Source organism: Centrocercus urophasianus, unplaced genomic scaffold, assembly GCF_019232065.1.
Source record: "Centrocercus urophasianus isolate 14NV4802_14NV808 unplaced genomic scaffold, USGS_Curo_1.0 seq_11, whole genome shotgun sequence".
Taxonomy (NCBI): domain Eukaryota; kingdom Metazoa; phylum Chordata; class Aves; order Galliformes; family Phasianidae; genus Centrocercus; species Centrocercus urophasianus.
This window is the reverse complement of record NW_024884253.1, coordinates 8,269,172-8,281,976: the sequence shown is the minus strand read 5'-3', so window position 1 is coordinate 8,281,976 and position 12,805 is coordinate 8,269,172. Positions and strand designations below refer to the sequence as shown.

Below are 12,805 nucleotides of genomic sequence, written 5' to 3'. Positions count from 1 at the left end.
ACATACCCACCACTCTTGGTCCTCTTCCCCAGTTACAATAATTACTTCTCCTTCAACAAAGGTGAGCTCATCATCATTATCTGCCTGGCAGTCATAAATTGTCTTCACTCGCCTAACCTTGTTCTTTCCCTAAAAATACAGCAAAGTTTTAGATGGAAGACATGAAGGAGACAGGAAACATATCATATGAATTCTGCCTTCTAGTTCTATTTTACAAAAAGGAGAAGACAACCGAATTTCCTTTTTCTCAGTCAAGGTATAAAATAAAAACATCCACTTCAAGGATTAAAAAACAAGAGTGAAAGGAAAAGATCTATACAAGTCCAGTTTTGTTTTTTTTTTTTAAAAGGATTCAGAACTCACAAGAAAATTCAGTAGTAATCACACTGCTTAAGTTTCTTACACCTCCTCCATCAAAGCTTAAATAATGTCTTTACGTTACTCCAATCCACCACCACCCACCTTCTTTCTCCCATCATACATGATTAAACAAAGAAAAGCCAAACACGAAACCTCAACAAAAAACAAACAAAAAACAAACAAAAACACCACCACCACATGAACAAACTGAAATCCAATCTCCTTCGAGCACTAAGAGAGGTAAAGGCTGAGGAAAATGCCACATTGAAATCCCAGTGTTCCTTGCAATTTTGGGATCTACCAGGAAAACGCAGTGTTCTTTGATTTCAGATGTGCTTACAGGAATGTATCAGGAAATTATTTTCTGAATGACTTTAAATCCAGAGTGTCAGCCATTTCTTACTAAATAATTCTTAACTTCAGATGGCAGTACACTATTTATTATGATTTGTCATCACAAAATTCTCACAACTCCGCTATTCTGCATCCAAGTGTTTTCTAGGTCATATTTTGCTGCACACTGCTAATTCACATAAGAAAGCCTGAGCCATGGACTCCTCCCAAACATATGTTTCTCATGGCCGGAAAAATGCTGTAAATTATTTCCAAATAGAGTAAGTAAGCAACGCTAACTGAAATATGCTGCTGCTTCATACTCACTGAAATGCACTGCTGCCTCATATTCCTGTATTTTTATACTGCATGCTTCTTCAATAACTACAGTTCCTCTTTGAACAGAGGTAGTCAGATAACAAGAACACAAACAAGAGGAGCAGAAGGAGATGAGAAGCAGGAGGGTATGAAGGAAAAGTCAGCAGGTTTAGAGGGATTTGTGCCAGAAGTAACTTGACAGAGGAAATTTCCTAGGGAGTCTTCTCTTCACTGTTACCTTCCCATTGAAACACCTCCATGTTCCAGGAGAAAAGCGCCTGCAGCTCAGCAGCAGAGCAGGCACGCAGCAAGGAGCACCACATTGAAGTCAAGTTACAGAAAATAACAATTACATATGTAAGGGCGATGCAGTTAACGCTACATGAGATGGGAAAAATGTACTATTGAGACAAAATGAACAGAAATACCTTAGGTGAAATTTGTATGAGATCAAAGGACTTTTTTTTGTCCTTTTTTTTTTTTCCCCAGCAAGGAATTACTGCAGCAAGTTACTTCAAAGAATGCTTTCTTCTTCTTTTTTTCCTTTCTTTTTTTTTTTTTTTTTTTAAACAAATTCAGATAATGTGAACAAAAATCTCAACTATCACAAGGGACTGGAATGCAATATTAATATAGATGCTTGGAACCAGTCCCTGCTTTCAACTCCAGAGAAGCTTTGCAAGCTAAGAGAACTTCCAGTCGATGCTCCAGCGATGAAGGGAAACAATTTCTGCCTCACAGAAGTTTTCCTGCAGTCAGGAGTGTGAAGAAAGTAATATTCCTCTAACCTAACCTTGGAGGACTGTAGGCAACTCAGCTCATAAGAACACAAAAAATGCCTGCAGTTCCTCTTGGCTCCGATTAGTGCCACAGATGAAGGTTTAATATTCTGTCTCTTTCACCTAGGAGAAAGGAGAACTCAAGCCTGGGCTGCTATTAACCTTGGAAAGGTTCACAGAAGGATGAAGCTGAAGGAAGTATAAGTTTACCAGAATAGAAGCTGGGGCAATGGTGTGTAAAAAGTAAAATGAAAGCAAATACAGAACATCTCATTTGGAATTATAAACAAACTCACAGAAGTAATAACAAAAAATCCCTCACAATTTTGCATCTAAATATTAGTACCCATTCAACAGCACATTTTTTGTCCAAGACCAAATAATAGTCAGTTGCTGTGGTTTTTAAACAATCCCTCCACATTCCTATTTAGGCTCAGTGTTTAAAAAGAAGTATTTTATCTCCTTCTTAGTCCCTTCCAACCCCTATTATTCTGTGATTCTGTGAAAAAAAAAAAAAAAAACCCCACTCAGGTGTTCAGTGACATTTCACAAGCTCTCAGAATCAATTTCTACAAAAATATCCTTTGAATTCCCTATATAGGACCAGTATGTGTATATGTATATACATACACACACACCACCATACCCGTACTAGTACTTATACCTAATAATTTTAGGTAACTGACCTACAAATTCTAGTGCAGGAATTTATGCCATTTTTTTCCCTTTTTCTTTCTTTCTTTCTTTTTCCAGTGGCTATCAAAATCAAGCCTGCAGTACCGCAGGCAATGCTGGCTGTTGTCACAGTGCTTAATGCATTGTGACACAGCATTTCATCAGTTTGTGCTGAGAGGACACAGCGACAGGCTGAAAGTGCAAACACAACATGTTTAAGATGAACACCTTCACATTACTGCTTGAGAAGACTGCAGCAAACAAGCGTGCACACAATGATATGTAAAAAATTGCAATAATTATCATGGATACATCATAATTTTGATCACTTTTTCCAAGCTGTGAAATTATTTAATTTGCTGCATATACGAAAGTGGCTCAATGAATTTTTACTCATGATTTTTCTGCACAAAATAGGGGAAGAGTTTAAACAATATAAAAAAAAAAAACAAAATCCACTGTTTGCTCTCTTTCACTCAGTCAGAAGGAAGCAATAGCTGAGAATGCCCAGTGTCATTTGCTTCCTTATATTCAAGTACATAAAAAATTGCAGTTGCAGACACCTTTTGATCTTCATGCTTTCTTTCACCCAATCTCTACAACAATCAGGAAATTCAAGCAACAACTCTCATTCTCTGTTCCAATACGAACATACAGAGGAGTCAATCACAGAAGCCAAGCAGAATAATGGCTCTGCAGAAAGTGTTCTTTCTCAGACAAGCACAAGAAAGGAGAAACTCACCCTTTGCTTTCACTACCAGAACGGAAGTCACATTTCCTTTCACATAAGTGCTTTGCATAGCCAATTTGACAAGCAAAAACATCTCCTTTTTGATGTATTCTTAATGATGAGAAATCCTGAGAGCACTCCGGAGTTTCATAAAATGATTTCAATATACATATGCATGAAGAAACCGCTATTGGATGGAAATTACACTGGCTCACAAGATAAATAGCTAGATGAACTGGGGATTGAACAAGTAGTCTTGGAGTCTAGTTATATTCCCAGCTCTGTTACTACACAACACACAGCAACATTAATTTTGCCAATCAAGCAATATATCCAAACCTTTGCCAACTACTTAAGAACACCAGCATTAAATATTCAGGACAGGAATGTTCACCCATTTGTCACAGTTGACCTAGAATCTACATTTTTACCTACTGACCAGCAGGTTAGCAGTAATAGGATCTAGCACCCTTTCCTAACACTTTAAAATAGAATCAAACAAATATTCTAGTAATCTATAAAGCAACAAAGTCAAGAGAGGAAAACGCCTATTAATTTAGAAGTATGACTGGCATACACAAAGATGGCCAAATACTCTGGTAAATTCAAACACACCAGCATTCCCCCAAGACTATCATTTGGCGTTATGTCCTTGTGTCAGCAGGCTAGAGGTCTTGTAAACACCAAGTATTTGCTGAAGCTACTTGGATGCACAGAAAGAACAAAGTTCCCCATCCTAGCCCATAACATTACTGTTTTGTTCGCACAGCTCAAGGGCTTCTTTTTGCACAGACAGTCCTAGAGTAACTTCAAAGCCTTGCATGGAAATGTTGAAGTAGCTGCGATAATACCTACCATATTTATCTTCCTGGGAAGCGGCACAGGGGTTTCTGGCAGGGTGTGTGTTACGTCATTAGACTCTTCAGATGCCTGCTTTTGGACGGTGTCTCTAGATTGTACGTTTGGAGAAAGATCTAAGGAGTGAGATTTCTGATTTGCCTCTGAGGGCTGAGGCTTTGGTGATGCTTCTCCACCTTGTGTTTTAGCCAACAGCTCTCCCAGCTGAGGTTTTGGAGGAAGGTCCTTTATTTGCGGCTTTGGAGGTAAGTCTCCAAGTTGCGGTTTTGGTGGCAAGTCTCCTAGCTGAGGTTTGGGGGGCAGTTCTCCAGGCTTTGGGGGTAATTCTCCTACTTGAGGCTTCTGAGTTAGTTCCAGAGGCAGAGGCTTCGGGGGCAAATCTCCAGGTTGTGGTTTCTGTGGTATATCGATGGACAGAGAGGGCTTAAACATTTCCGTGTGCTGATTGGATTTATCTATTGAAAGATGATGACTGGTTTCTATTTTTCTTAGTGCCACTAAAACAAAAAGAAAGAAGTTTATTCACAACCTCCTTTAAACATTACAGAACTGAGACACATCAATTCAAAGACAAGCTGCCGAGGGTGAAACAGCGTGATTGCTTTTTAGACTGAACAAACATAACACACTAAGAAAAGATGCATTTTACAGAAAAGCCTCATCAGCCCATCGACGTGACTGAAAATTCTCGCGAATGCCGGTTACTTTTACGTACACACAATTGAACTTCATATAAAAAAGATCAGGTCTCAGTATTGGTATCTGTAAAATGTTGAGGAGGAAAGGAAGTGAACACATATGTGTATGCAGGTCTGCTTACTATTTTGTAGTCTACTGATGATGAAATGCAAAAAGCCTTTGAACTCATAAGGCAGGTTTTATTTAAGAGAGGCTAAAGCCATTTCTAAAAATAAAAGAACACTGAGGAGGGATGATGGTCTCAGCAAGTCACTAATATATTTAAGTAAGCATCTAACTACTTGAAAGGAATCAAGTACTGTCAAAAGTACAAGCCTGTTTCCTGAACATGATGATGGACACAATTTAAAGATATTAAAAAATTGGACACGTGGTTATCAAGAAAAAAAAAGTACCAATGAGATTGGTCAGAGATGAAACAGGAGCCCAGAGAGGTTATCCACCAAGACTTCCAAAACACGATTACTACGTTAGCCCCATTCTGAGGGGCAGATTGGACCAGATGGCCTCATGAGCTCTCCTTCAACTTCTATGACTTCTTTTTTTTTCCCCTTCACTACATTCTGTAGGTCTCACTCCTTTTTAGTTTAATTAAAAAGTCTCCTGATTTCAAAAATTCTTTCAGTTTTGCTGAAGTGTCACCGTTGGGGGTAACTTAAAAATGAAACCTGCTGAAAACAAAGTATTTATTCTCTCATGCACTTAAGGAGAATTATGAAAACACCCAAAAAAAAAAAAAGAAATCACTTACCTTTCTGAGGTAGTTTGGGAAGAACTCTAGGGCCAAGTGCAGTCTTTGCAGTCCCAGTGCTAAATCAACAGATGTGGTTGTTAGTGCTTACAGTTGTTACTAAGTGTACCTATTCTTTCCCTTTTTTTTCCCTCTACACATCCACAATTTAGAGAAATCCGCATTTGTTTCTTTTGTATAATCAACTTATCTAGTCTGTGCATCAAGCCCTCAATGCTCAATGTAAAAAAACTCAATGCTCTTGTAAGAACAGACCATTTTTTCAAACAGGAAGAGATTTATGAACCCCACAACAGCTTTCATTCTGCAAAGTGAACTGCGTGCAAAAACATACTCCGAAAATGGATGAAGCTGAAAGACCAGCTCAGTGGGCAGATCCTGAACTTAAAAGAAATTCTGCTCTTTAAAAATTAAGATAACTACCCTGAATCATTCAAAACATCCTCTGGCTTTTAAGCCAAGGATTTGAAGTTTTCCAGGATTGAGCCGTTGCCTCGTGTGAGTTTTACAACACACAGTCTGCAACTGCATCAGGAGACAGAGTTTCTGCTGCTCCAGGGGAAACACAGACAGCCGTGGCAAGCAACATGCTTCACCCTGTTAAGCTGTGTTACAGTAGGATAAGCTATTCACCATGGTACACAACAACACAAGTAAGACAGGAGTATTTTGGAACCATTCTTGCACTATAGAGTAAGAAACATAGAGACGATGTTCATAAGATGACCACATCTTGAAAGACAGCTTGGAATCTTCTAGTAAAAATCCAATTTTAATTTGGTTAATTTGCATATCTCCAAAAAGCGCATTTTAATGCATTAATTAGATACTGAATAGTACTGCCATAATTTGTTGCCAACAGGTAGGTCAATGCATGTCACAGGTAGCTCTCCTTTGGACACACACTACTCTATCTTAAGCTTAATCTAAGAGGCTTTGAAAATATCAGTTACGAATATGTATAAATGGTTGCAATTCATTTTACTTTCTGTACTCAGTAAGAAAGAGGCTCCACAAGAGTTCTACTTACTCTAAAATTTCATTTTAAAGCTCGAAAGAACTGATCATTAAGAAAATTAGCTATTTGTTGAAAATGTTCGGCACAAGAGTGACATCTGTTTCCTCAAACAAGCAATCTCATAAGATACTTGCTTCCTTAACTCAATTTAATCCTCAACTACCATCTGGCCTGGCACCATTTAACAACGCCACATAAAAGAGAAAACGATGGCAGGTTATTCTGCTTTTGTGAATTACAGCTCTGAGGAGATCTGTGCCTTTGGACTCCAGCTTTCTGAATGTTTTGCTAAGGGAACTCCAGTTCTTCTCATTGGGAGGCTCTTAAAGCACAGGTGATGATTACTAGCTCTGCTTCTTGGGGAGATATTTAGGCTCATACCAACAGTCTTAAAAAGTTACAAACAGGGAGAATCAAGGCATGAAAACTCAGTGAGTAAAATAAAGTATTATTTCTGAAAAATTACTCCAAAAATAAGGAAAAAAGTGATGAGCTTGTCAGAATATGTTCAAAGGAGAGAGTGTTCTGCTGTATCAGCAGCCCTGATTCCAGTACTATTTTTCTCTGAAGTTAACTTTTCAATATGAGTATTATGAAACACTAAAGCTTAATCTCCGTGCTTTTTTTTAGAAGTTAAAATGCATCATGACATAAAACTGGAAGAACAGCCAAACTGAATCTTTAATATATAATTACCCAGGCTTTTCACTACTACCATCAAGAATCAGATTTGCACATTTTCTCTCCACTTGTAAATGTCAAGTATGGCAGCAGCTCTGTGGCACAGAACATCACCACCTTTTTCTTTCTATACCAAATGATACTGGAATGGATTCAGATGAGGCAAACCAGCTGTGCCACCAGGAACGCCCCCACAGCCTCTGCAGACAAAGCGAAGCACACACTGAGGATGTCCAGAAGCTCCATACACGTGTGATTTGCATCCACCTCCAGTTATGCCCTGATCTCACACATGCACATGGTCAGACAGGTACACCACCATGTTGCTTGAGGCATGTTTATCACCATTACCTTGCACTGAACCTAAGGACTTTGGAACTGCCTGCCTAGTTCTCTGCTACAGAACTAGCTTCTACGGATAGCTATGCCAAAATTGACACTGAAATGTTTTGTTTCCCTGCAGTTACAGATTTCTCATTAAAGTAGCTAAAATGAAATGCCAGGAGGCATGAAAATTAAACTTCTGTCTTGCTGGACAGAAGTGTGAGATAGCATTCTCTAGCTCAGACCTGACTTCTGTAGGAGCCCTGGCAGATTCTGGTACAAATCATTTTGTCCAACCTGTTCAAAGAAGTTGTGCATGGAAAGCTATAAATGAAGCATAGGAGGATCAGTGAAGCCAGAGTATTTGTACAGCAGTAATACACGCAGGAAACTAATGAAGAAACTTTGCTAGAGTTTTTCTTCATATGAAGGGCAATTTTTTCTAATTCACAAATTAGTCACATCCAAATAAGTTTTCACCTTCACTTTCACATATACAGACTTTTACCTTGACTGCTGTGACATCCCCTCAAATTTGTTTGCAGCCTTAGTTGAAGGTGGGCCCAAATCATTACCTGAAATGAAAAAAACAATTAAAAAAAATGAACATTAGGGTAACTGAACATTATGGTAACTGAAATATCATCAGCAGAAGGTGTGCTAAGTCCACAGCCTTTCAAGTGCACCCTACATGACATGTCTGAAGATTTTAAAGATCATTCTTCACTAACAACTTTGTAACTGAAAAAGCCACAGGGACCATAATAATCCAACCTGACCTTTCATATAACACGTTTCAGAATTCACTGGTAGCTCACATCTGCTGGCAAGGGAAGACTGAATTACATTGCTGAGTTTCTGCTGCAGGGCACTTGTTTTGAATATAGTGTTTCAATTTACTCTGAATGGGAGACACTGCAGGCAAGTGTCTGAAGGTATTTATGGTAGATGTGCCTTGTAACACAACAAGCATCTTTCTAAGTAATTATTTTTGTGAATAAAATCAAATTCAAGTTTTTGAGCGCTGCTATTTTATTGAACAGTCATTAAATCAGCAAAGGCTATCATTCAAGCCTTGTTACCATAAAGTTACCATAAACATTAACTTCTGGTAAACACAAGAGCCTAGGTATATTCAACTTTATAAAAAGGTATCAAAATGCAAACCCAAGTGATTCTGAACTCCTTCATGGAATCTTGAAGGTTGAAAAAGATCCCTAAGATCATCTCGTCCGACTGCCAACCCAACACCAAAAGAATATTTTCACATATCAGTTAATTCCTCTTTTAGGGCCTTGATCATTCCCTCTTCCCTAGTTCATCAAAGAGTCTTTGAATCAAACTCATAAACATTATATCCATCTCAGAGATAAAATTTACTGAAGTGACATTTAATGATTCAAGCATGCAAAATGCTTCCTAAACAAAAGAATAACATATCTTGCTAGATATCATTCTTTGTGCTGAAGTCTAAATGAAACAGCAGAGAAGGCTAATACTGAGCCTTCCTAAAATACTTTTGTATGAAAAAAAAAAATGAAAAAGTAGAAAAATAAAATTAAGACTGAAACAGACAATAGACCTTTCCCATGTAGGTCCTGTGCACGAAAGGAAAATCTCATGGTTGCCAAGGAAATCCAAAATAATATAAAAGACATTTCTAAAACATATGTAAAGTAATAATTTGCTTACACACAAGCTGAAGATTGTTCTGTTTGAAAACTCAGCACAAGGTAGCTCGACACTTGCACCTTCCTGTCCTTCAACTATTACATAGGATTTTCAAATAACAGTTGCCACAAACTTCTCAGCTTCCACCACACCTTTTGTTCTGCTAGAGTCACATTATATAACATCTATCATAGTATTTTAGGTGCTGATTTGGACTTAACAGTTAGAAAAACAACAAAAAAAATCTTTGAAGTCCAATGTTTTTACTGCCTCTGCAGCAGTACAGAACTGTTGTAGGAAACATTTCTTCCCATGTATCTGAAAAAGTAGGTAACTGAAATTTCTTGAGAAAAAGGCTACACATTCAACTCCATTCTTTTCAAATCATGCACTTTATCAAATCACACATTCTACACATGTGCACTACATGACTTGACACGTAACTGAACTTGCTGGGGGAAAAAGTGCTTTTAGGCTTGATCTCCTATGTTATGTCTACACTAGAACAAAAAGAAAATAGCCTTAAGATATAACTAGTATATGGATGACCCCTATATGTAAGTATTAGACTTCAGTTTATGGATTTAGGAAAATTCTGCCAACAAAACTAGAATTACAGAAAGTTACAAGGGCCCAAGATTCACAGCTGCAGGGAGAAGTTGCATGCATAGAGAAGAGATGGATGCAAAAAGGAAGGATTTGAGTAGAACAGAAAACATTTCCTAACAAGCTTCTGTCAGAAAGGTATCCTGTTAAAAAAAATAAAAATAAAATAAAGCACTGTTTCTTTATAACTTCTGCTGATATAAGGATGCAAACCTATCAGTCCTTGCACGTGCACAGATACCATCACACAACCTGAAAACATAAAGACAACACATCCCACCAGTCAGCTGTGAGTACTTCAGAGGGGAAATTTGGAGCAGAGCCCAAGGAGATGAGCAGTTCTGGGAACTGGGTGAACTGCACACACTCACTGAGGCACATCTGCCCCAAACCAAGATCCATCCAGATCAGTGAACTGCTCAGAACAGCAGCAGGGCTGAGGGAAAAGATGCAGGGAGGATGCAGCAAATGAGGGTGAAGCAGTCTGGGAAGCTAGGGCAGAGAGAGGGAGGTGGCAGAGAAACTGAACGGGGGCCCAGGGAAGTGTGGATTATTTTCAGTTTTCTCAAGTGAGACATAGAAACCTGGAAGCTACAGTGACAGAGACAGACTGTTGATTTCTCTAAGTTGACATCACATCAAGCTGCAGGAAAGCAAGCAGCAGGTAAAAGAAACAAAAGATTTTATATATATATTATATATATCATCATTAAGGTTTGCCCCTGCCCTTTTGTCTGAAAAACTCACCCCAAGGAACTGGGCCCTTATTCTGGGGTCCGTGAGGTAGTGGGCTTGGTGGGTCAGAGAGGGTTCTTTTGTGTCCTGGGGGTGGGGGAGGTGGTCTCTTCTTGGAAAGAGTGGAGCTGCCACTAGAGGGTTGAGTGCTTAGAGGGAGGGTTGAAGGTGGGCCTGCAAGATAACAAACAACCTTCTTACAAATACATGTGCATCAATGGCAAAGCAGCACAAAAAAAAAAAAAAAGAAATCACAGTCAGACCACAGTGAAGTGCAGTGAAAAAAATCAAAAGACAAGCCATGCCAAAACACTGTTGGAATTAAACAACATGTTCACCACATTTTTAACCTGTTCAGCTGTGGGATTATAAGCAGCTTGACAATAGGATGACACACATACCGTTTAAAAATACAGGATTAATCACTCCAGGATTTTTAATTTTAGGTGTTTAAAAAGAAATCTTAATTTTAAGTAACATTTAGCAGTTGGGTTTTTAATCACTATTTCACATCTGAATGAAATAGCTTTCCAGACGTTCAATTACATGGCTGTTTTTTGGGTTTGTTTTCCTCTATGCTATATCAATTCTGTTAGTAAATTGGAAGGGGTTGTAGAAATACATATCTCCATATTTTCTTTGCTTTGTGTTTTGGAAATAAACTACGGAAAATTTTCCATAGTTACTTTCCATTTCAATTTTCATCTAAATACACCAGAAGACACATCTGTACAGCAATGCAAATTGTGTATGCTGCATATATAAAATAAACATTAGACAGGCCCTTTATCTGTCTGAGATTATTTGAAGTGCTTCTAGCAGTTTCTGTAGTCACCTTTATCCTAAACCCTGTATTTCCCCTGAATCAACGTTGGCACGGGCATCGTTCAACACAACACGTACTTTACAGAACATGGGAACAAATACTGGTTAAAAGGAACAGTTACCACAGGGGAAAATGAGTTTTCCCTATCAACTTCATCATTCACCTTCCCAAATGTCACTGCAGGAAGTTAAGAAAGCAGGCAGTGCTGCACACAAACATGCAGTGAGGAGACAACTGCTTGAGTCAGCCACCATTACTGCCAAAGTACATGATTTGTGAGACTTATTTAAATTAATTTTATGTTAGTTTAGATTAGGCTAAAGTTCATTCATCTTTTAATCTCCTCATCTGGCAACATCTTACTGCACTCACGATCTTACATTAAGTTTTGAATGTAAGAGAGCTTTGTCATCACAGGCTGGGTAAATGAAGAACACTAACCATACAGTTTTAAAAGCAAAGTTTATTTATACCTGAAATTTCATTTCTAACATCAACTATTTTGTAGCACTACAGAATATACTATTTCTGGAAACACAGCTTATTTGAATGGAATTGAAGACAAGATTTCATTTTGTTAATCAGCATGTACCCTAACGTGCAAACAGAACAGAATCTGCATCTTCAAAAGGTTTAATTCCTTGTTGCTTTCTTCTAGATAGAAAAGTACTTAATTCTGCGTGCCTTCCCAAATACATATCATAGAAGCATGAAAATTGGTAAAGAAGAGTCTTTGCTAAAGTTCCTTAGGTAAAATACTGAACATTGAAAAAAAAAATAAAAAAATGATTCAGTTACACATAAACATGCACGCATTTGCCAAACATTCTAAGGTGATGACCTCTCCTCTTCACCCAAAAGAAAAGATTAATCAGACTGCCTGTAGGGAGCTCGCCATCAGTCTCATCTCTTCCAGATTCAAAGCTTTTTGTCACTTAGCAGAATCCCTCAATCACAACGCCAGCAAAAATTTAGATCTTGGCTTTCCATTATTTGTGAATCAAATTATTAATCACAGGGGTTGGGAGGGATCTCTAGAGATGACTGCATCTAAATCCCCTACAAAAGCAGGTTCTCTATAGTAGGTTGCATAGGAAGGCGGCCAGGCAGGTCTTGAATATCTCCAATGGAGACTCCACAACTTCTCTAGGCAGCCTGTTACAGTGCTACATCACACTCACTGTAAAGAAGTTCCTCTGCATATTTGTGTGTAAGTTCCCACGTTCCAGTTTTGGCCATAGCTCTTTGTTCTATCACTACACACCACTGAAGAGTCTGGCCTCATCCCATTGCCTCCCGCACTTTAGATGTTTATGAACATTGATCAGATGCCCTCCCAGCCTTCTTTTCCTCAGGCCAAACAGATCCAGGTAACTCAGCCTTCCTCATAATAGAGACGCTCCAGCCCCTTTACTTCTGTCGCCCTCCGCTGGAATTTTTA

General features: G+C 38.5%; 1 protein-coding gene across 2 annotated transcripts in view; it reads right to left on the bottom strand.

Moving 5' to 3' along the window:
- Positions 1 to 12,805, bottom strand: part of ASAP1 (ArfGAP with SH3 domain, ankyrin repeat and PH domain 1) — a 139,055-nt gene that overhangs the window by 4,771 nt on the left and 121,479 nt on the right. For both annotated transcript variants that reach the window (XM_042837700.1, XM_042837708.1), the window contains 5 exons: positions 10,551 to 10,712; positions 8,035 to 8,101; positions 5,504 to 5,562; positions 4,051 to 4,550; positions 7 to 129 (listed from right to left, as the gene is read on the bottom strand). In XM_042837700.1, coding sequence (XP_042693634.1) covers positions 7 to 129; positions 4,051 to 4,550; positions 5,504 to 5,562; positions 8,035 to 8,101; positions 10,551 to 10,712 — 911 coding nt within the window. The remainder of the gene's footprint in view (positions 1 to 6; positions 130 to 4,050; positions 4,551 to 5,503; positions 5,563 to 8,034; positions 8,102 to 10,550; positions 10,713 to 12,805) is intronic.